Source organism: Ostrea edulis, chromosome 5 (assembly GCF_947568905.1).
Source record: "Ostrea edulis chromosome 5, xbOstEdul1.1, whole genome shotgun sequence".
In the NCBI taxonomy this organism is placed as follows: Eukaryota; Metazoa; Mollusca; class Bivalvia; order Ostreida; family Ostreidae; genus Ostrea; species Ostrea edulis.
This window is the reverse complement of record NC_079168.1, coordinates 10,615,927-10,641,894: the sequence shown is the minus strand read 5'-3', so window position 1 is coordinate 10,641,894 and position 25,968 is coordinate 10,615,927. Positions and strand designations below refer to the sequence as shown.

The 25,968-nt window shown below is 33.7% G+C and overlaps 1 protein-coding gene across 4 annotated transcripts in view; it reads right to left on the bottom strand.

Moving 5' to 3' along the window:
- Nucleotides 1-528: 528 nt before the first annotated feature.
- Nucleotides 529-25,968, bottom strand: part of LOC125652575 (uncharacterized) — a 40,857-nt gene continuing 15,417 nt past the window's right edge. For 2 of the 4 annotated variants that reach the window (XM_056166643.1, XM_048881897.2), the window contains 4 exons: nt 19,562-19,687; nt 4,158-5,399; nt 3,511-3,609; nt 529-1,781 (listed from right to left, as the gene is read on the bottom strand). In XM_056166643.1, the coding sequence (XP_056022618.1) occupies nt 1,596-1,781; nt 3,511-3,609; nt 4,158-5,399; nt 19,562-19,627 (1,593 nt within the window). In that variant the 5' untranslated portion in view covers nt 19,628-19,687 and the 3' untranslated portion in view covers nt 529-1,595. Of the gene's footprint in view, nt 1,782-3,510; nt 3,610-4,157; nt 5,400-8,865; nt 9,292-19,561; nt 19,688-25,968 lie in introns of those variants that run through there. The other 2 variants (XR_008803382.1, XM_056166644.1) reach the window with 2 other exon arrangements.

The window sequence follows — 25,968 nt, the reverse complement described above, 5'->3', positions numbered from 1 at the left end:
GATGAATTATGGTAAGTAGTAAATAATGATTGATGAAAGTCATGTTCCATGAATAATATATCATTCTATGCTTGTGAAAATAAGGTCTCACAAAATACAAGTGATCTATAGTAATTTCTCAATGTGGAATTTTGTAGTAACAGGTAAAATATGTTACCAGATTCATCCTATTGAGCGCGCCTACCCCTATAATCGACCCCCTGGGACTTTTCTCAATTCTCAAAATGAAGAGCCCCCCCCCCCCCCCCATTTCATATACGGTACGACTTACCTTATACTGACAATAGCTGCCATATCCTTGGGTATTTGATATGTTGTTTTGACAAATAAAATTTCAATGAATAAGACCCTCTGGAGTGAATTATATTATCATAAAGGAAAGTATAACAGAATTTAATATTTATTTAAACATTTTTTCTTCAAGTCAAAATTTCACTGGAAATATTCAGAACAAAGTTCTAAATTACCACCCCTCTTTTCCAATTTTCTAAGTACTTGGGGCACTCGATCAATAAGAAAAATATGGTATTTTATAAATTATGATTTTATTGTCTTCATGGAGTCTTAATCAAAATTTGATGAATAAAAATACATATGTTTAGCTCAACTCAAAACTTTCCTTTGAAGATTGTGTAAGTGGCTATCAATGTATGTATACCGAAGTGGCTATGTGATATATTTATAGGTTATAGACTTTGTATGGGAAAATATGACGACCGAGTTTTTTGGCGCGTAGACGGACCGAGCTTGCGAGGTCCGTTCGCGACAAAAAACGAGGTCGTCATATTTCCCATACAAAGTCTATAACCTTTTTATTATATACTTTCAATTTCATTTAGAAACTAACAATAATTTTATTTTTAACAATAACTTTATCGGTTTAACTGAGTAAAAGATGAAAAACACGAAATTTTTTATAATTAACGGCGTAGAAATTTGATTGTGACGTAATGTTTGCGGGCCGGAAAGTTTCCGGGCATATATCGTGTGATATATGCCCGCAAACTTTTAAAGAAAAAAGAAGAGATGAAATTGAAAGTATATAATAAACATGTATATATTATGCAGGGTATGGAGTTGTTTGTGCAACAAAATCCCTTGAAAAAGTACATGCAATGATTCAATGTTAAGACAAAAACAAACGTTTAGTTTTTATAATATCATACCACAAAATAAAATGCATTTTACGGATATCATAAAAATACATGCACTTATGTGTTTGTTTGATTGTTGACACTCACATCTAAATAAAACATCTCAAACTATCAACATTGCAATCAATAAAATCACCCAATAAATACAATTCAAAATTTTCATGTTGATACTCCTTTATAAAATAGAAATTGGCTTGTAAAACAATTTAAGAGACTCATACAAAATGATAAGACATGAAAAATGAACCTACTGGCTCAGAACATTTAAAATGCATATTTATCAGAGGTTCAAACAACAAAATCACATAATAAATATAAAACCTTGTAAATACATTTAACAATCTTATGTACAATGATAATACCCTCGTGAAATCCGTATAATATATTTTGTAACAATGTTAACAATTATGTAATGAAACAAACAGGTGTACGTTTTCTGTGTCAACTTTTGGGTTGTGGTTTACCGAAATAAACCACGAGTAAAACGACTACACCAATGACAACGAGAAAAACGAAGCACGCAAGCACCAAGCGGATCACTTTGTTACGATGCCGTTTGGACAATTCTCGATCTAAATCTTTATACGTGGTATCGCTTGTGATTTTTTCGATGTCTTCTATTCCTTGCTATAAAAGAAAGAGAAAACTTGGAGCATGGTAAAAAAATTCCATTCTTGCTGCACTTAAAATTGTAAGATAAAGACCCACAGCACACACAACTTGTGCTTTCCATTGTTAATTTGTTCTTTGTATTTATTGAATTGTTTGATTTGTTTTATGCACATCAATGGATAACAGTGAAATTGTGCATAAAGTCAAGTCAAACTTGCATACAGAAAAACCCTTCATACTTGAAAAAACAAGAGTCATATATACAGAGTATCTATGCCCTGAATATGAGCAAAACTAAAACTGTATCAATTGAAAACCATGTTTGGGAGTTCTAATCAGTACATTGTTAAATACTGCAGACAATCCATTACGGTTACATCTGTGACACAATACCTCATCGAAGGTATAACAGATGGCGTTAAGTAATCATTGTTTCCACTGCATGAAAATAACACAAAGTTGCACTCAGATAATACTGACATAACATAATAGCTTTCCAAAAACAACAAAAAGTGGATTCACAGGTATAACGCTATAGTGGTTGCAGAGAAAAGACTTATTTCACAATACCTATGGTGTCAATAAGGGAACATGTCAAAAACATCAGATTATACCCAAATTTCCATTGCAAAGATATGGCCCTGTAGACACAGATTTTTATTCTAAAAATAATATACAAGTGACCTTAACCTTTAGAAGATGACCTTGGTTAAAAATCATGACACAAAATCTGACCATTACCAACTTTTGTACCTTGTATGTGCTTCTAATGTCTGTGTGTAACAAAGTTATGGCCCAGACTAACAGACGGCCGGACGGACGTACAATTCAAACCAGTCAGTAATTAACTGACCTGAAATCACAGCTGAAGGCATCACTTCAAATATCTAGCCGAGCTGAATCTCAGCCGAGATTAAACAAAGACTTCTTACAAATTAAAGCAAATATGTAATTGCAATAATAAGAAATCTACTATAGGAACATTGCGTATATGTATGTATATAGTCAGGAATTGGTATTGTATCCAATTTCTTGCTATATGTACATGTATTATTTCAGTTACGTGGTTTGTAGTTGACCTAATATGGTTTATTCCTAGTCAGTAAATACTATATGGGGTGGGAGCAAAGCTCTCGACCCATATAGAATTTACTGCCCACATATAAACCATATTTAAAAGTCACCAACTACAAACCGTGTACATGTATGTGTGTATCTCTTACTGACTGCCATAATTTAAATAGCATAAATGTAGGAGAAATAAAAAGTGCATGATTATGAGCAATATATGTAGGATACAATGTGATCTGAAACAATTATGATGTCACACACTCAGTCACACACAAGTCACGTGGGAAACTGTGAAGCTTGACGTGTATTTGCATTCAATATATTGCCCACATTCAGTTTTAATGCTTGGAAATTTATTTCTTTGAACAGAGTTTTCAGCTATGTTACTGAGTAAACTTGAGAAGGGAAGTAACTTGTCTACTGACCGTGTATAAACACTAATGGCTACCACTGACAGTGTATGGAATATATGTGGTCTTTATGTGATCCACGCCGCAAGAGGCAAGATATATATTATAAGTTTACAGAGCTGCAGAATAGTAATATTGTTTGTACTGCAATTTTTTTCAGTTAATAGAAAAATCAACTACATGTAATAATCAAAACTTAATTCTTGCACATGGAGAATGTTGATTATCATAAAATTGGTTTTCTAGTTTAGAATGATACGCACCAGTTTGGCCCGGGACATTGGGGTCCTCGTGACAGGTGGGAGATCTTCTGATCCTATCACATACTCCTTCATGTATCCCGGGACGTTCAGTTCACTCAGCTAGGACACAAACTTAGTTCATTAACATGTTTCATAACATTTTGACCAAATCTTGACAATATGATTTAGGTAATTACTGGTACATGTAGCACCATAATGTACAGAATTTCCCACTTGACCACTCTAAAAGCAGTCATTCCAAAAACAGTTATTCTGTATGCAAACTGTCTAAAATGGCCAAATGCCTGACCAGAAGTTTGGCTTTCAATGTGTAACCAGATGCTTGACCTTGAGTGCCTGACCAGAAATTTGACCTTGAATGCCTAGCCAGAAGCTTGACCTTGAATGCCTGGCCAGAAGCTTCACCTTGAATGCCTGACCAGAAACTTGACCTTGAATGCCTGGCCAGGAGCTTGCCCTTGAATGTCTGACCAGAAACTTGACCTTGAGTGCCTGACCAGAAACTTGACCTTGAATGCCTGATCAGAAACTTGACCTTGAGTGCCTGACTTGTCCTTGAATGTCTGACCAGAAGCTTGACATTGAATGCCTGACCAGAAACTTGACCTTGTGTGACTGACCAAAAGCTTAACCTTTAATGACCTTACCTGGCTATTGGTGTCACTACTGTTTGAAAAATGTAGCACCTTTTCATCATCTGTAAGACTGATCTCAAAACCATTGTCATCCACAAACACAGGATTTGAACTGGCCATTCCATTCGGTTTACAGCGGTCCTGCATTTTCTCTTTGCGATACTTGTTTGGTTTATTTTCATTGAACACAGTGTCTTTGGAAAATTTCACACTTTTCTGCTCTGTGATAGAAGAGTTCAGGCGATTTCCATCAGAGTATGAGCTAGAATTAGCATCAGAACACGTAGGGATTAAGATGGGTTTTTTAGGTTTCATAGCAAGAGAGTTTAATATGTGATCTGGTAGAGAATTTTTCCTCTCTCGAACTTTTTTCTTTCTAGAGTTTTTCTTGGATTTCTTTGATTTTTTGGTTTCAGTCTCCTCTTCCAAATGACTAACATCATGCTGATGATTTCCATTTGGAATTTTTCCATTAACATGGAGTCCATTGGAGTCTGCATTTCCATTGGATAAAACCCCATTCAGTTTTTCCTGAGTTAGAGATCCATTCTCTTTCTCATGAGGTGAAGACTCACTCACATTTTCACTTTCACATTTAACTGTGTCACACAATTCTGTTTCTTTAGATACAACTAAATCATCGATCTCTGGCCAATCAGAATCTTTGTCTCCTCTTGTCATACTCTCATCCATCCCTGTTGACTTCCCATTGGTTACATTTGTACTTTCTTTCAACAAATGGTCACCATCCTTTTTGTTCACTTCATTTACATTTTTCAGTTTCATTTCATCCAATTCCTGTTTTTTGTTCAACTTTTCAACATTGTTATTTTCACTAGCCACAGAATCACCATACAAATGCTTTGCCTTGGTAAGTTTTTCCATTTCCAATATGGCATCCTCTTCATTTTTAGGAGTGTTCCTGTAATCTGTTTCTATGATGATATCTCCAACAACAACATCCCCATTCGTTACTTTTAAACTTTCTCGTTGCATATCGTTCCCCTCAGTTGAATTTGTTACCTTGGCAACAGATCCACTGAAGTTTGGGTTTTCTTCACCAGAAGGTAGGAAAGGTGGATCTCCATAATCCACATTTCTTTGTCTTTTTAAAGGAAAACTATTGTAGACAGTAATGTTAAAATCATTTTCAGAGACCTCGGTTGTCCTAGTGAGTCTATGTTTGTCATGGTATATTGGGTTGCTTTTCACACCCTGGAGTCTTCTGCCGGAAATGTGCCCTTGAAACACAGCCTGTAAAAGTACCAAAAAACAACCTCCATTAAATGCGGACTCTACCAGGAACTTTCTAACATTTCCCTGCAGAAGAAGTTTTTATTTCCTCTATAGCACTTTGTTGCAATATGTCTGGAGCATCAACTGTCCCTGCTGCAAAACATGACTTTAAATTCGTTGATTGGCTTTTAGATGAAAAAAAAAATCTTTGAAATTTGAATACCCACATGGTCTCTGAGATGCCACATTAATTACAATGTTATGTATAGATTACAATAGACATTACATTTTGGACCAGTGAATGTCTACCCTATCAATCAAAATTTTCACTGCATGAACATTTTCTAAAATGAAGAACTTATACATTTTCTGTTTACCAGAATAGGAAAAAAGAAGTGCTGATCATTATCCATGTCAAACAGCCAGCCCCTACCATAACTTCATGTATATCAAAAATTTGTGCTTGTGAACAGAATTGTTTCTCCACTGGCTTGAAACAAACCCACAGCTGTGCATTTAATACTGAGGCGGCTAAATCCGCATTGATATTTTTGTTTAGCGATTGCTACCTTCGTCTTTAATATTTCAAATATAGTCACGGATTTTTATGAAAAGATATCTTGTTTCACTGTCAGAATCCAAATAATAACAGCTAGTTCATGTGAATGTATTGGTATGCATTCAAAACTTTATCTACTTAATATTCTTTACACAGTTTCAATTGATACAGTATTGAGAATAATCCAAAAATCTGAGTGAAATTTGATTTGAAAATTCATTCCACTTGTCACATGTAATCTACAAGATTTAATTGTTAATCATACCATCTTATTGAGATGAAATCTACGCAGAACATCAGCTGCACACATAAAACGCATGATTCAAAACGCTTGTAAAACAGAATTTCGATGCCCTTCAAATAGACCTCCTGGGATAGTACCTGATTAGATAATTTCACTAATTATGAATTCTAAGACATGTCTTCTGTTAATCATATATAGCTGCACTGTGCATGCTTCTATCCCCTGGTATCAAGATCATAGATGAACAAGATTTGAACACTGAGCAAATCACCTAAAAAAAAAACACATTTGAAATTTAAGATGGAAGTGAGAGGTATTGATTTACTTCTGTTGTTCAAACTGAATGGTCAAGCATCATTCAGCAATCATTATCATCAGAGAACAATAAAATAGGTGGCAGCTCACAGTATTTCGGTCTGGACTACAGATCACAACATGAGTAGATCTCACTGAGCAAGAATTAAAGTAAAACTAATTCAGAAAACTTTCAAAATGATTCCATTCATGACAAATATGTTAATGCCTGAGATACACATTACACCAATAAAAAGGAGGATTTAATGGATATTATTCTACATGCAAACATCAATTAATAACATATCTTTGGAAATCATGAAAGCATGTAAGCAACAAGAAGTATGATTGCTTTTTCTGACATTAATAATGGCAAAGGTTAATTATTCTCACAAGTTACATTACAAACACTTATCACAGAATTGATATTCTAAGAGCATTTGTTGACAATTTTGCCAATGAAGCAATAATAAAGTGCATTAATGATGACAGTCCCATACTGAAATATTATCTGATAGAAAATGGACGCTCCTGATCAAATACAGAATAGAATTATGAGTGGATTTCATCTCAGAGATTTGTATGAGAGTTCCTCGTGTCAGAGTAATGCACGTCCTCCTGCTGCAGACGCGCCCTGATACTCACAAGTTATCCCATTATTATGTCAGAGAGAAAGAAAAATGGAGAAATTTTGTATAAAGCATTACATTTACTGCAGATTAATTTTCTTTACTTTCATAGTGTGCCAAAAACCATGAAATAATAAAAATATTAGTAAAACTGGTGGATGCTTCTCAATCTGCATCTTCAATCAATGAAACTACTTCATATGATGAATGACTCGCACAATGATCAATAACTGTTGAAATATTGTTGAAAAGAACGGGTTTTTTCGGATATATGTTCTGAGTGACCTTGACATTTACAAAATGACCTTGAGTGACCTTTGTCTGAAAGTCATTTGTTTGTTACTTATTTGTGTGATATGTGATCAATATCTTTTCAAAAAACTGTTGAAATAAGGAACCTTTTCCCTTATATAAAGTACAATTCTGGGTGACTTTGACCTTTCCAAAATGACCTTGGTCAAAAAGTGTCAGCTGGCTGGCTGTCTGTCTGTCTGTCCAGGAGTAAATCTAGAACTGTATACTGTATATTGTAATCTGATACTTATAACACCCTGTGTCTGTTTGTCCATGTATATTAAGAAACCAATGTTATTCACAAAATTACATCCAACAAAACACTAAAATTGCCACAATCCATAAAAACTGGTCCCCATGAATCTAAATGATTCCAAGGTAATTTTGATCTGCATGATTTTATAATATATATGTATACCTTTTGTTCATCTCACACGGTGGGTACAATATTTGCTGCTAAGAGATTTACATCCTGGACAGAAAGTGAATGAGTTCTTTAAAAATCAAATTCATTCAAAGTGTCAAATGTCATATGCATGAGACCTAATACAAACATAGTTTAACATAAACATGCATGAGGACTGGAAATTTCCGGACACAAATAAATTCCTGAATACTTTTGAAATTTTGTCTCTTAGTCTCTCTTTAGTATTTTCACTGGAAGTTTGATGGAGTCTGACCCAGTAGTTCTGGAGTGGAGGTGGGGAGGGGGGATATACAGGATATCAGGCAATAGAAAACTTCGACCTCAAAATTAAAGTCACTGTAGGTCTGAGATAAAATGGGCAAAAGAGGAGACTGGGGGAGTTATTAGATGTTGAGCATGAAATGGAATAGCCAAATGCAAGTCAGGCTCAATATACACTGGTCCTCGATTATGGGGGACCTAGCTGACAAGAGATAAACTAATAACAAGCAATTAATAGAATCCCATCATATCTACATGATGACATATGGTGGTGCACATCATGTATGAGTGAATTACCTGAGATTTTAACTGAATTGATAAAATTATCAATATGAAAATTGCATGGTTTCACTTTTTTAAAAAGCAAATGACAAAAATAATTCTGCAGCACCCTTTGATATTCATATCAGCCTAAATAAAATGTCCAACTGATTGCAAACTGCTAATTATACGCTGTAGTTTGATCCCTCTAGATTTAACACTACTGACATACAACGTCACTTCATAATTTCAATATATTTACTAAGCAATATACACATCATATTATAACAGATAGGTTATCATAATTCATTTTTAAAAATACAATTAACTTCCATTTTGATGCTTTCCTTAGGACTACATCATTAATTACCCTGAATAACTAAACGACCAAGTCCTAATTGTCTATATATGGACCTCAATGGACACAATCTCCACCAATTTTAGAAATCTCCAATTTTACAGGTAGCATGCGTTATTGATTAAGAGGGTGGGAAAAGTTCCACAAGATCACCTACCTTGCTCTTGTAATGTTGCCATGGAAATCCTAACTGTCGGTTTTTCGAGAGATTTTCCGAATTAAATATTGACATTTTCCGAGCTATGCCTAGGATAGGAATTGCTGAACAAATTATATATTTTTCACATTTTTACCTCCAAGTCCACAAATGACAATAGTATTTCCCAGCGTAGGTCGGTATTTTGTATCACAGTATCACATCAATTCGGATAAGATTCAATTAGTACACTCTTTGCACCACAATACTAACGCAATCGGCCAATACACAATTTTTTTTATGTGATATTCCTCACGTAAATATATCAGCATTATGAAAAAAGAAAAAATCAATTCAATAGAAAAATCCTTCTATCTCATAAATTGAGAAAATAAATTCTGTTCTCGTAATTGATAACTTCCATTAACTACAAGCAGTCATTGCAAATTCTATTTTCATTTCAAGAACATTTCCAAATCTAACATTAAGAATAAAAAACTAAAAATCCAAATATTAAAGCAAAAGCAATCAGATTATTTTGAATTTCGGTAAAACAGAAAATGTCTTCATTATAATTTTAGATTCAGTAAAAAACTTAAAATCCTTGTCGAAAATGGGAGAATTTTAAAAGATGTACATAACACACACTGAACATGCAAATGTGTGGGTATTCAAAGATACAGACATACTCTAATTGATGAGCTTTTAATTTGTCGACATCAGGTGAACGATTTTATAGACAGGTAAATAAGCCCCTGTTTGAAACCCTGAAATCCTCCGCTACCCAGTGTCACTGCAATGATGTTTAATTTTCGTGAGAATTTCTGGTCATTTGACTTCATCACTATCCCTGCATAACATTAGCTAAAGTAATCTCTAAAAAGCAACCTGCAAATTAATTTTTGGTCCAAAAAATGGTAATGCCAATTAAGTGTCCTTTTTTAATATCGCTAGAAATTTATCATATTTTTTATTGTACCAAAGATCAATGGCAGGTGAGGAATTCTTTGTAGGTATTTTAAAATATCATGGTCAAGGAACATTCTGACAATAATCATCTTTTACTCATATTTTTCTTAATTCCTTAAAGTTATACTAGCTCTCAATATGTTGGTGTAAAAAATGTTTGCTGCAAAATTGTGGTAATTGCTATTTCAATGACAGAAAAAAGTAGGTTTATAAACTTTTGTTATTAATATTTGTGTTAGAAAACCTATCCAGAAACTCTGAATGAAATAAAATTACATTATTGTCTTCCTGTACAAAAATTTATTTCTATATAATGCTATATATATTCAATAGAACCAACATCTTTATTTTTGATAAAATCTTAAACTTAAATTTGATTTAATGAATGACTATGGCTAATAGCACATTTTTATTAAAAAATAAATTTTTCAGATTGAGAGCAATTATAACTTTAATGCTCTGAAGCAAATCTTAAAATGAGAAATCAATAAAAGATTAGCTAAATATGACTCTTTGCTAATTTCACTGATGGGAATCTAAGATTTACAAAGAATTGCAATAGAGGTAAATTATACAAAAGCATCAGAATTATTATTGAACTCAGAAGTATACAGTAAATCTATCAACTTTTTTTAAGCTATTTGTTATATGTCATGAAAATTATCTTAAAAAATACAGTATTTCCTCTCGTTTTCAATTATAAACTTCAAAAACTGAAATTTAAAAAAAAAATTATTCCATTTTAAAAGGATACATCAATTTTTTTTTCGGAGATGAAAATTCATATACAAATAGTACACTTATACAATAAATGAATTAACCTTAATTAAGGCTATAAGCCTTTAAGCTAATTTTTATGATAATATGTCATGAAAAATTATCTCAAAAACACATTCTTTCCTTTTTTTATCAAACTTCAAATTAAAACAAAGTTGTTTTAAAAACTTGATTCCATTTTAAATTCAACATACCCTTTGAGGGGAGGCACCGTCTTTCCACAAATGGTGAGCCTTCTGTCCCAGCATGTTTGTTTCACATGGTGTAATACATACCAGCTATCCCCGACTAATTCTGTCAGCAGGCAGATCTGCTAAGAGCCTCCGCTTGCTAACCGGGAATATACTACCTTCACTGTCGTTCCACCCCGACTCCAAACCGTTAGATGGAGATATTACGGATGCGATATTGCTTGTATATACTGCAGTATTGGAAATCTCTCACATTCATACAACAAATGAACTTTATATATTTGCTTGAAAAACATGATCAAATATCTGATGCATCAAACAAATAAGAGAAAAGTATATATCATTTTAATTTGATCCAATTAAGTTATAATTATGTCAAGGACAGGAAATTAATTTGTTACATTTAGAATAAATTGAAATCAATATTGATCTTGTTAATTTGGGTACAAATAAAAGTATTTCATATTCTCACCATGTTGAATGGTAAATTAAGTTCAATAATGAAGGGTGTCCTTTCAAAATTATTATGATCCTTCATTCAGTATTGTTGGTGCAACATACCGACTACCATGAACTAAGCGATAATGGTATTCTTACATAAAATCTCAAGAAGTATGATACAGTCAGCTGAAAGAGGGTTTTAGATATTTTATAATATTTAGAGAGAGGAGAGGAGAAATTGAGAGAGAGATTGAGAGGGAACGAGGGATAGAGAGAGGAGGAGAGAGATATTGAAAGAAAGATATTGAGAGGGAGAAAGATTGAAAGAAATTGAGAGGGAGATTGAGATGAAGAGATTGAGAGAAAGAGATTGAGAAAAAGAGATTGAGAGATTGCAATTTAACACAATTAAGAGTATGATTCTACAGACAATACTCTTGTAAGTTCTCATATTTATTTTTTTTAAATGCTAGGCTTAAAAACTGAATGGAGGTAAAGCAACAGTATCTCCATCAATTCATAATTCCACCTGATATAATGAGAATCGTAAGCCTGCCATTAAAGACTGATTTGTAAAAGTCAGCTGATTAAGCAAGTCACTGGAGTCTACTGTCGTGGAACAAGCCCAATGAATAGCCGGTGATGTGTCATAGAGGTGTGTTATTAATGGCTGCAGACCACATAATGATATCCAGTGAATGGTAACTGCGTATTCTAGCGATGAAACTTGTATGTGTGATACTTATAAGGAGGTAGCTCATCAGACTCGCTTCAGATGCTGCAATCAACCTACATTTTCTGGATGAATGATCCAAAGCAAATATTGGGGGACCATGTACAATGGAAACTTGCATGGAAGACCTTTAATCAGACTTGCTCCAGATGCTGATTAAATGTTTTGAGTAGAGTACAATATTCCACAATCTACAATTATGAAATTGACAGGGTTGATAAATGTAAAATTGTGTGCAAGGCTCTTCAATACAGGGTCATGTAACAGGTACACAACTTCATTATTCATATAACTAATAAGATTTCCATATGTTAAAGATATCCTCGGGATAAATCATGTCTATACGGATGGACAAGATGATTCCAGTATATCCCCCCCCCCCCTAAACTTCATTCGCGGGAGGTGGTGAATGGGGTGTAAAATCTATTTGTTACTTAATTAATGGGGCATTACTTGCCAAAGTCATATGTTTGCAGATTTTTACCAAAATGACCAAACCAGCTTTACATAATGTAAAAACCACCACTGACATATATTAAAATCCATACATCTTGCCATCTTTTACTGTAATTTTGACATTAGAATTTCTTTTGTTTATACAGCAACAATGGCCTAACCATTATTGTATGGAAGTAAATAATTCATTGAAAAGAAATTTTACATTGTAGATTAGATTTTTTTTTCACTCTTAGATTAATTTTTCTTCATTTCTAAACACATTCCAGCATTTTAATTTAATCATAGTAGCATGTGTTATTGATTAAGATTAAGGGCAGTAGATCAGAAATAAAAAAGATTTCACATCCTAGGTAACTATATCCTCGTGTGTCATCATAGATTTTTTGCGAAATCTTTAATTTATTACACTTTGTCTATAATATAGAATACATTTTTTCTAGAAAATGTATTTACTCAGGGCACAATAAAAAATATTTTAGTAACTATCTGATACTGAAAAAGTTCATATTTTCCAATAATGATAATAGATAATCAATTATCTATATCTAAAAAAAAATGCTGTCAAGGGCAATAACTCATGCTAGCATTTTCTGTAATGTTTGTCTTTGGTATCATGGTTTTCTTGATATCACATTTCATTTATATACATTTAAAAAGTAGCGGTTTTTTTTAACTGTTTACATTTTAACCCGTTTTTTTAGTACTTTTTATTAAGATACAGTATATACTTGTGTTCATGTATGTCTCACATCTTTAAAAAAAGTGGCAACATCTACATTTTCTTTGGTAAGTGGAAATCAGTAGAGTTTTTCTAGTTTGAACCCATGAATGAAGGCAAAGTCACATGAGGGTAGAGCTACCTTAACTGATAGACTTCCAATTTGTATATCATTAGTTCAAGCCCAGCAAGAGTTTCTAATACTTGTTTTTAATGATCTTCCAATAAATTTGCAATTTTTCACTACATTTAATTTATGTAAAGTTTAAAAAATTTTATTAATACTTTAAACCATTACAATTTTCTTTGGTGTGTTAAATATTCCTTTAACACTGTATTTATAAGAATGTTCTTCTGTTCATACATTATTTATCAAAAGTTCCATGGTAGAAAGTTGACACAATTCCTTAATTTAAGGACCCTGTAGAAGTTCTGTAATTGGTGACAGTAGAATGCTAATCTGCCCGCTCTTAAAGATACATGCTGTTTGCCTTGTGACATAGAAATCTTCTGTTTGAGAGCTGGAAAACAAATGTTTTCAAACGGAGACAGAAATAGTCCCTGCATCCTTGACACAAAGCCCCCCCCCAAAATGGTCACCTAGCTATTTTCATGAAAGCACTACCCTGGCTATTGTCAAAATGAGTCTGTCACAAAAACTTTACCTGGAAATTTAAACAAAGTATGCCTTTGATCCTATACATGTATTTGAGTTATTTGGTCCTATACATGTACTTGAGTTACTGCTTGAAATAGCTCTATTAATCGGGTTTGTGACTAAGACAGTATTCTTTAAAGCAATGGCTATTTGGATATTCTATTTTGACAAAACTCAAACTCTCTCCCCTCTCTCTCTCTCTCTCTCTCTCTCTCTCTAGATAGATAGATAGATCAAAAATAAAATAAAATATGACAACACGTAAAACGTAAGTGCTTTCATTTTTAATGATGAATGATAATGAAAGCGCTTACGTTTTACAATTTTTCTCATATTTTATTTTATTTTTTACATATGGAGATATATGTGTTTGTGTGTGTGTGTGTGTGTATATATAAAGAAGGTGTATGAAGTGATTATCTTTTGAATTGGCCAGGTAATGGCCATTTACCATCTTAGCCCTTCAAGGCAACTTCCATGCATTTAATCTAATGGTTTCTCTGTGTTTTTCTTCTGATTTAATGAGATGATAGCATGTTTGACACTTTTCTTCTCCTGACATTCGACCAGCAAGAATTCAATACCCATTCTGCATGCAAAATTTACATAACATCAAAAGCATTATAAAGTTAATGAACTGGTTATGAGGCACAAAACACACTGTTAAACTTCCTTACATTACCAACTGCATGCAGTCTTTGGACTTGCTTCCTATAAATAGCATCTCGTAAACAACGGGACTTTTTTTTGTAATTTGTCTTTAAGATGGAGATTGTTTTAATTCCATAAAAGCATCTAATTTGAATGTTTTGCAGCTGCATTAAAAAGTCACAAGAGCTCGAAACCTGTGACTGGGCAAACAGAGATTACTGTTCTGCATGGCAACCATATTATGTCTGCTCTGGAATAAAACATGGCAGTGTCACTTAGCCAGTGCTTAATATGGATGTCATGGTAACATTAGTTTATCATCTCTAACACAAATTAGTCAATACACCTACCACAAATATCAGTAGTTCTCCTAATCATTACCATCCATCTTTGCTTTTTTCAAAGAAAAATTTCCTGCTAGACTTTAGAAATGCTTACTTACTTTCCTAAAGCTGTTTTATACAATACACTGATATATATTCCAGTCATTTACCCAACTAAAGCTTATTCGATACTTTTGAGGAAACGTTTGTCAGGGAAATATGATTTATTTAAAAAATCCGCTCAATCAAAATGCCGATAGACCTTATAAGTTACCTGAATATATATGAATGGTATGCACTTATATCATTGTGTAAAATGAATTAAAGATTGAAAATAAATCTTGCCAATTTTCACTTTGATTCTTTCCCATGATCCAAAACCAAAAAGACTGCTGCTTGACCCCTGATCATTTTGAAAAGACAATTTTGTGTACAGTATGAACTTCTAACTTTCTTCATGACAAATTATAGGAAATTTTTTCCCTCCCCTTATTGATATATATATTCAAATACTCCAAAACCTTGGGTCAGAATAATGGCATATATCCCCATGCAATACGGAACCTAAATATTTTAAAAGTATTTGGATCTAATGTTTGTTGTTAAATATGGCACAGAGAATTTCATACTTCATCACTCTGTGACAATCCACAAAACTTTGTTCAAATGACCTAAAATAAGTATATATATATATATATATATATATATATATATATATATACGCTGCAATTTAGATCTAAGTCATACCCTACACAGTCATTGTTTATGACTTGCCTAGATGGTCGAGTGGTCTCAGCGTGTTGGTTACACGCTGCTAGGAGATTAGGTTCCGCAGGTCGTAAGTTCAACACTGGGTAGGGCCAGAAGTGGGTATCCAAATAAAGTGAAATTTTCTGTGCTTTATATTAAATATTTCTTCACTTAGGGCAGTTATGTTCATTTAAGAGTTCATTGCTATTTCTGCGCTTTATATAAAATACTTCAAATGCAATGTGTATCTTGCATGATCCTCTTAAATGTACGTTAAATAACTGTATCCCAATTCCATTCTAAATGACCGTATAGCGTGTGACAGCGTGGCGAGAATTCCATCGTCATCGAAAGCAAGTTTTATGACTTGCCTAGATGGTCGAGCGGTCTAGCACGCTGGTTACATTTTGGTAGGAGATTTGGTTCCGCAGGTCATGAGTTCAACCCCGGGTAGGAGCGGAAGTGGGTATCCAATAAAGATATATATATATATATATACACAACTTCTAATTGTAAGCAAACTCGGAGTCAACTACAAACTTTCTAGTGTATTCTTTTGAGGAAAGATTTATTTCTATTTTCCTAGTAACCCTTGAGCTTGTCTACAATTAATAATCAGATCATGAATTAGGTTCAGGACAGTACACTCTCTGTAGTTTGTAAACAAATATCACTATGACGTCATAGATATACATTACAATATGAAACACGAGCTTCGGGGCTAAAACAAATGCAGCTAGGATATATATCATACAATAGCTAAGATAGTCTAACACTATCAATTTCCACTTACATGCTTATGTAGAATGAATAAGACTTTAATGATTCCAAATGAATCTGTTGTGGAAATTAATCATAGAAATAACACATTATACAGGGATTCGGTTCTATAGCCTTTTAACTTATCTACATGCGGCACATCCAACAAATAATTGCATCGATTTGATGCTTGATCCAAGTCCCAAGTTTTCTTTCTGGTTAGGCCAATTCAACTTAATTGATAGATTATCATCCCCGCCCGCCCCTCAAAAATTGGCCCGCCCCGAATTTTTTTTATTTTGCGAAACTTGCGATGTCCGGATTATTTTCATGTCCAACTCCGGTATTTACACTTGTGTTTACATTTCCGGTATAGCAACGTGAAAACCCACGTGAAGAAAATAGATCGATATGGTTTTCTTAATTTCTCGCGTTCTTACCAGCGTTAATCTTGAAGAAGTTAGGTATATTTCTGTTATATCCTTAGAATAAAGCTTAACCTGGAATTAGTCTATGAAAATAGCATAGATTGATATCCATCTTAATTGCATTAAATGATGCGGATCTGTTGAAAAAAAAACTCATTTGTCTTTAATATTTTTCTCAGAAAATAAAAATTAAAAAATAAACTTCTCCCACCCGCCCCATACTTTTTGCTGACCCTGGATGATAATCTACTAATTAAGTTGAATTGGCCTTACAGAAAAAATCTAGTGTCATCTGATAGACCATGCACTCTGGACAAAAGAACTAGTGTCATCTGATTGACCATGCACTCTGGTCAACTCCACTTTTTCCTCTAAAGATCTACAGTGTTACAGCTAAAGATTGGTTGTGTGGCCCTACAATTAAGTAAACTTCAATCTCCCTCATGTAAGTTTCCTTTTTTGCCAAGTTTGATTGAAATTGGTTAAGCAGTTTCTGAAGAAGTCAAATATATGAAAAGATAACACTGGTCGACAGACAACAAAGTTTGATGACAAATCCCCATTTGAGCCTTTAGCTCAGGTGAGTTAAAATGGAGGAAAAACCACATAAACTAGCTTCAAATTGTTTAAGTAGTTCAGAGAAGTTGAATTTAAAAATAAAGTTTCTGAACAAGGAAGGCAATGAATATCACACCTGTGGCAGGTGACCTAAAGTGATTTTATTATAAGAATTAGTACAGTATTAGACCTCCCAACAAACTGACAGTGTGTGTGGTCTTTAATTTAGGCATCCTAGAAAGGTTTGGTTGACAAGTCTTACAAATCCTGCTGAATGTTTTACTGGTAAATTAAGTGTGTTAGTGGTATCATTATGATAATCAAACATTTTTGATTGATAGCAGCTCGATATAAAATCTATATGAAATTGCATAGGAACAAGTACATATGGAAAACACCACAGGATATACCATAAAACTATAGAGTTCCTAAAACAATCTTAGAAACATGTCATGTGATTAAAAGTACCTATAATCAAAGAAGATCTTAGACTGTTCTATTCCAGCGTGGAGCTTAAATCAACAGTACATCATATATCACACAATATCTGTCATTATGTTTAAGCTGGTCTACACAATAATCAAAAGTTCCGATGATGAATCCTATGTATTACATCATTCCTTATTCCAGAAAAAAAAATCTCTCTTAGCTATCTGTACAAAATTGTACACAAAGGATATACCAGCTGCTAGTATTTGTTTAAAATGATTAAGGGAAATTTTGTAGTACAAGTCCTTTTAGCTTAGAAATGACCATTCAGTAAAGCTTCTGTTTCTTTCTCAAACCGGTTTTAAACACAGCTTTTGAAATAAAACTTGTTTGAATTCATATTTGCGTTGTCCTAGACCACAACTATTTTAACAGGCTATTAATACAGACCTCCTGATGGAGCGTAATAATTTCATGACTCTGAGCATACTCAGAAACAACATGGCAATGATAGCACCACTGGTGAAAAAGTACACAATGTCCAGCTAGAAATTCTTCAGACACTTAAAGTCCACTAGTGCAATATTCATATCATTGCTTATGATATAAGATTCCGTGTCTGAAGAAATTTTAAATTATACGCCATTCACAACTGCATCATCAGTTTCTGGAGATGCCATCAAGTGTCATGAAAATCGCAGATTAATTTTCAATAAGACATACACTGTACTCGTTAACAATTATTGAAATTTGTTCATTAGCGAAAAACACAACTATGAAGTAGAAATGTTGCCATAAAAACTCCAGTTCACTGTCTTTTCTAAGCAGTTACAAATCGTTTATTTTTTCCACTGCAGTTCAAAAATTAGTTTGAATTTACAAACTATATACATGTGTATGTTACAGTGGTTCATTTGTGACAATTTAATTTGTCCTATATAATGAGCTCATATCATGACATTTACAGTCACTGTGCTGGCAACATGTGACAATGTTTATTAGGACAGAATGAAACACATACATGTACTTGTTTTTACCAAGCTTCCAGTCTAAACCCTTTCATTGGAAATTAAGCCCCAAAACAACAACAAAATAGTCTTTGATTATCTCCCCTGTTTAAAGCCCCAAAACAACAACAAAATAGTCTTTGATTATCTCCCCTGTTTAAAGCCCCAAAACAACAATAAAATAGTCTTTCATTATCTCCCCTGTTTAAAGCCCCAAAACAATAACAAAATAGTCTTTCATTATCTCCCCTGTTTAAAGCCCCAAAACAACAACAAAATAGTCTTTCATTATCTCCCCTGTTTAAAGCCCCAAAACAACAACAAAATAGTCTTTCATTATCTCCCCTGTTTCCAATTTTGTTTATTTCAGTTTTTGAAAATACATGAGGACATAAACTATAATGCTTTAAACCAACATACTTCATGAAGCACATTCACGCTTCAAGAAAAATCTGCCGGCAGGAAGTGTTGCAGATACCCTCATGCATATCTTTTTTTGATATTTACATTCTACAATCAGTTCTCTCAGAATTTCCAGGTGTTAATTTAATAATAGGCGTACTATATTTATCAAGACTCATACGCCCATAATTCACAACTGCTGAAGCCCACTAATATAAGAAAATGGCTATCATTACAATTTGTAAAGATATCAAAGGCAGAAACTCTATAAACATATAACCCTTTATCACCTTTATTAAAGTTGTATATCCTTGTTTTAAAAAAAAACAACCAATTTTCTCTTCCTTTAAAATTGATGTGGAATCAAACTAGTGGCTAAATGGTTAATCTCATTAATGTATAAGTAAGAAACTTTCATTGCTAATTGTGCAAGTTTCACTTTTTTCAAAAGATTTGTGTATTACCTCAAGATCAATGTTGGAACCTTGCCTACAGAGGCTGATCTGCTCTACTGTCAGTGGACAGGACATGTTGGGTACTATGGTTGCAGGCTCCTATCCCATGATGCCTTGCACAGGACATAACAAAGGCTGTGGATAAAATAAAAAGAGCTTTGAAATATTACCCAGGAAATAAGGTTCAATAACTGGAGTGCAAATTAGTAACTGGTAGGTTGTTTTTTTTTTACTCAAACTCGAGTTTCTTAATTTTTTTAAAGTTTCAAGAAAAATTAGGTTGGTTAAATGTATCTTGTAAAATATGGAAAAAATTAATAAAGGGAGGTATTACGTTGAAAAAAAAAAGTTACTAATGAGGACATGGGAGTTCTCACAGCCACACACACCCCCCCCCCCCCCATTATAATCTTGCAGGGTTTGGGGACTTTTTTTGTCAATGTCTTTCCATTAGCTGACGTCAGCTCTGCTGAAATATACATTTTTATCATATACCCATCCATCATACGTGCTAAAATTCGTAGTGTGATCCGACTTTCCGGATCAACACACAGTGGTGATCTGAATCCATTTCATGTCTCTCTGAAACTGATGACATCACAATAAATCAATGCACATTTTTTGTGGAAAACAATCAACCGTGTCACAAACAAAACTGTGTACACAAAAAATAATTTCACTTTATGTTTGTGTTTTTGATAAATTATCTTAAAATCATAAATTTGAGAATACATATGGGGGATAATAAATTTATCATTACTATACAGTAACTTCATCTGAAGAGATGGATCGTGTCTTGTTAACAGGCACTGATCATCACACCAAATTTCATGCTTCGCGTCTCATTTAATCTGATGATCAGACCTGTCAATTCGATGTGATCCGACTCTTCGGATGAAGTTACTGTAGTAATAATATATATATGCAATAGACATAAGTGTTCTCAATGATCTATCACTTAAGGGGAAATTCGAAGATTTAAAAATCAAAAACAACCTATGATAATTATATTGTCCCATAACATGCTATAACTAAAACCAGATACAAATAACTGCTCCAGATTAATGAAACAAAAAAGGAATGTTCTGAATCAGAATTAGAGATAAAATTCTCCACAGGACATAAAACATACAGTATATTTTTTAGAGACAATATTGTCACTGGTGACTTGATCCAGAGGAATTCGCATTTACATATAAATCTAAATTATGATATTCTGTGTTAACAAATAAACATACATTACTAACATGTACATTTCAGTAAAACATTACATTTAAAAATTATTTCACATGCCCTATGAATTTTTTTATTTATGTAGAAAATTTTGTTTTCAAATTTTTCATAGAAAATGTAAATATATTTGGTTATACAATGAACTTCCAAGGAACAAAGCATATAATATTTCATTACATTCTCTTATTTTATTTACTAAAATCATAGCTATGATTAAAACAGCTCAATTGGCTGAGATTAAGACAAACTAAAATTAAATTTCATATAAATTCAGTGTGCATTCTTACAATGTAATCCTAATTACTAACACTCAGTCAAATAAAGCGTACCTGTCAAAGTGATTAAAAACCACTCATCATTTCCTCATTACTAGTTATAACACTCTGATGAAGAGGGTATCTGACCCGCACAAACACTGAAGAGTCAATAAATCACCACAATTTTTTATCATATCAGTCCTTACATGCTAAATCTCTACTGGGTACTACATGTAAATGATATGAAACTCAAAAATTATCAACTTAATAAATCATGCAGTAATTAAGTCCTGCGTTTATCAAAACAGAACAGCGCTATAGCTACTCAATAAAGAATTACAAGCACCATCAGATTCAAACTACCTAGCTGTCACAAACTAGTTCAACTAGTACAAAAAAAATCTATAAACCTCTGGATGTTCAGTAATTAGCAGGACGGATCACCGAGGGGCGAATCCATGGCAAGCTTACACTCTCTCCCACTGATTCGTGGAGGTAATTCATGCCATCAAATATCTGCTTATGAGTTTACAGCTCAATATAGAAAACACTCTGGTTCAAAAAACTAATAAAGTGCATTAATTGATGTGTTTTCAAGGTAACACTGCACTGTGTACATGGAGAGAATGGCATACTAAATGCTACTTTTTCTTACATCAACATCCACTGCCTGCGTGACCTAGCAGCAGTTCCATGCTTTTGTTAATCAATCAAGAAGTTAATATAAATTGCTATACACCTACATTTTTTTCCCCTATAGAGAACTACATTTGTATAAGCAATAAAAAAAACTTGAAAAAATATTTGACTGTCATAACATTAAAAAGTGCCAAAAATCAACAAATGTCGCATGATCTTCAATCCACACCTGCAACATGATGCATTGGTTGTAAATTAGATTTACGTTTAACGATTGTTACATATACTGCAATGTCATTATATGAGCCGTTTTATTTTTCCTATAAATTTACATTTTATTTTATTTTTCTATATCTTTACTTACATGAAGAAAATGAAGTTGTATAACAAAAGAGTTATATAAGACTGGATCCTTGCACAACAACTGTTTTGTTTGACCCTCAAACAGATCTGAATTAGCCCTCTGCCTACGGCTTCAGGCAACAGGTTCGTTCTTGGGTTAAATGAAACAGCTGTTGTCCTGGGAGTTAGTTAATACATGTAAAAGTATATCCAATGGAACTGTTATTTCTCTTTCACTAGAACTGTTAAAGTTTATGGTTTTATGCTTGTTTCTTGAATATAGTAGTAATTATAATTGTCCCAGTTCACCCCACCATTGTACTGAGAGCAAGTTCACCATGAGAGAGGGACCCGTCACGAGAGTTCACCATGAGAGGGACCCGTCATGAGATTTCACCATGAGAGGGTCCCGTCACGAGAGTTAACCATGAGAGAGGGACCCATCACGAGAGTTCACCATGAGAGGGTCCGTCACGAGAGTTCACCATGAGAGGGTCCCATCACGAGAGTTCACCATGAGAGGGACCCGTCACGAGAGTTCACCATGATAGGGTCCCGTCACGAGAGTTCACCATGAAAGGGACCCGTCACGAGAGTTAACCATGAGAGGGTCCCATCACGAGAGTTCACCATGAGAGGGTCCCGTCATGAGAGTTCACCATGAGAGGGTCCCGTCACGAGAGTTCACCATGAGAGGGTCCCATCACAAGAGTTCACCATGAGACGGTCCCATCACGAGAGTTCACTATGAGAGAGGGTCCCATCATGAGCAAATGGGTAGTGTCTGTCCCTTCAGATCAGACACTAAATGGCATCTGATATGAGAGTCACAGGTCTTTTAAATGAGACCTTTAATTAACACTCTGGTGATTCATCTCACGGCTGGCACTTTGAAATCTATTTGTCTTTTGACACTCTTAGCTGAAATATTCTCACTGGCAAGTAAATCTACACAGTCAACTTTTACAATGCTTAGTGTCAGTGCTGTGAGGTATATATATGTAGGGATACAATTTTTATTTATTGTCTATCGAAGATGATAGATGATTCAAATTAGAAATAATGATTCTGTCCCACTTGTTCAAAGTCCAAACTATAACCCATTGTTGCAAGCAGTAAAGCAAGAGATCTGTAAAATCCTTACCCATAATCCTTTAGGGGGAAAAGATCATTTCAATATCTAGACCATTAAGCCACTTTTGAATGGGGGCCCCAATCAGGTCAGCCTTCGGACAAACTGTAAAGCACTGCACGCCTTCAGGGTTACAAGAACTCTTCCATTTACTCCATTTGTACTGGACAGTGGGGTTACTCATTACCTCCTTGGATTTAGACAGGTTGTAATAAAGAACTTACTTGATCACCATTTTATTCTATCTGAAGTGTCAGAATAATGACCTCACCAGCTGAGGCATTGGTAAGAATCTTTATCACAACTTAACTATATCATATAGAGTGTCTCTCAAACACAATTGAGATTGAAAATTTAACTCTTTTTTCAAGTGGGGAATTAGGATAATACAAACCCTCAGGAGTTTAATTCTTCTAGTACGTCGGTTTTGTTTAGACTTTACTAGCTATAGACCTAGACTACTGGACGGTAGAGTAGCCACAGTGCACTCACATAGGTCACAGCCACTAATAATAGTAACTAGTCAAGGCCTGGGATATCGAGAAATAAATTCTAAATCTTCGCTTTCTTTCATTGTTTAACACAAAGTACCAAATCCAAGATTGGTAATTAACATTTAATTGTTACCACAAAATATTTTGCTCTCAACATTTATAAAACAAAAACAAAAAACCATTTTCTTGCAATTTATTGAAATTCTCATATTTGTTTCCACATGAACTCCAAATATATCCGTCCCAAGAGATTCTTCAGTGCAAAATAGCTGACAACAAAATTATTGTAGCAACTTTAAAATTCCTAAGAAAGGTAACTATTACCTCCGATATGGAATAAATTGTTAGCGACATTCAATTTTAGCGATTTCAACACCCTCGCTAATAAAATGCCAAAATTAAATACTGCTTATAGCAGTATTCTATTATCTTTCTTTTTTTTAAAGTCTTTCAGGACTACATTAACTAAAACTGAGAGACGACACATTGGTCTGCAGCCTCGTGGTTTACACGCTTGCTTTACATTAACCAGGAGGACTCGGGGTTTGATTCTTGATTCCATTGACCGCTTCAAACCTAATCTGACTTTTAAAATAATTAAATACTGACTGTTCCTTTGCCAAGCACCCTGCATTAGAAGTGAAAGTCACAGGTCTCCAAATATGACCTTAATACGGAGGTATTGTGTCAGACGCAGGTCAAAATTAGTGGTACTTCACCTACAGCTGGTGATGTGACTATATTTATACACCAGTGACAAATTCTTAAATTCGACGTAAAACAACAAACAAAGCTACAGTGATAATCTCACTAAACACTAACAATTACGCCATAGATACTAGTGATAATCTCACTAAACACTAACAATTACGCCATAGATACTAGTGATAATCTCACTAAACACTAACAATTACGCCATAGATACTAGTGATAATCTCACTAAACACTAACAATTACACCATAGATACTAGTGATAATCTCACTAAACACTAACAATTACGCCATAGATACTAGTGATAATCTCACTAAACACTAACAATTACGCCATAGATACTAGTGATAATCTCACTAAACACTAACAATTAAGCCATAGATACTAGTGATGATCTCACTAAACACTAACAATTACGCCATAGATACTAGTGATGATCTCACTAAACACTAACAATTACGCCATAGATACTAGTGATAATCTCACTAAACAGTAACAATTACGCCATAGATACTAGTGATAATCTCACTAAACACTAACAATTACACCATAGATACTAGTGATAATCTCACTAAACACTAACAATTACGCCATAGATACTAATGATAATCTCACTAAACACTAACAATTACACCATAGATACTAGTGATAATCTCACTAAACACTAACAATTACACCATAGATACTAGTGATAATCTCACTAAACACTAACAATTAAGCCATAGATACTTATACTTAATTGTATAAATGTCAATTTCTATACGAGTAATTTCTACATAGACAATCTAATTTTCCATATGGACACTGATAGATTGTACAGCAATCTATCAGTAACCTTTCAAACACAAAGCAATGCTGTTATGTCAGAAGACTTGACCTTGGAGATAAAGCCTGATGGATGTTAAACCATTACAATACTTTGATTACTAAGAGATTTAGGATCTGATGGACATCAAAGACACACAAATTCTAACAGAAGACCATTGTGTTCCATCCAAGTATGAGATGACAAACTGATTAGAGAAAATCGTCCCCTGAATCAGGAAGAATAAATTTTCTAACACAACCTGTTTACAAGACTATTTATTTCTCAGATATGTTTTATTTAAAGATTTAGAAGCAAATGACAGAACTTAGTGAAAGTCGAGTATGAATGTCCGAATTCCTATGCAGATTTTAAAGTGTCATTTCGTGCAATCTCCGGAATCTATATATGAATTAAAAAGGTGTTGTACTGGGGTGGTCATGCATTCTTTAAATTTAAAATTTATTGTTAAGATAACTCCATACTCGCAGTTTTATCTGATACAAGTTTAAAAAGTGTATTTATTTCCATTCATTGGAGTTAAAACTAACAAATTATCAAGTAAAATATATAGGTAATCACACTTTTTAAGATGCGAGACGTACATAAACAGAATCATAATGTCAACGTCAGAAAATTGCAATTTTCCTTCAACACTCAACAGCATCATCAAAATTTAATACAAACTGGTTATGATGATATAATAGCATTCATAACAATTTCATGAAAATGTTTCTTCACAAAGATATACAAAATGTCTGTAAAAAATAAAGGAAATCTATCGCATAATAGACTTGATAAA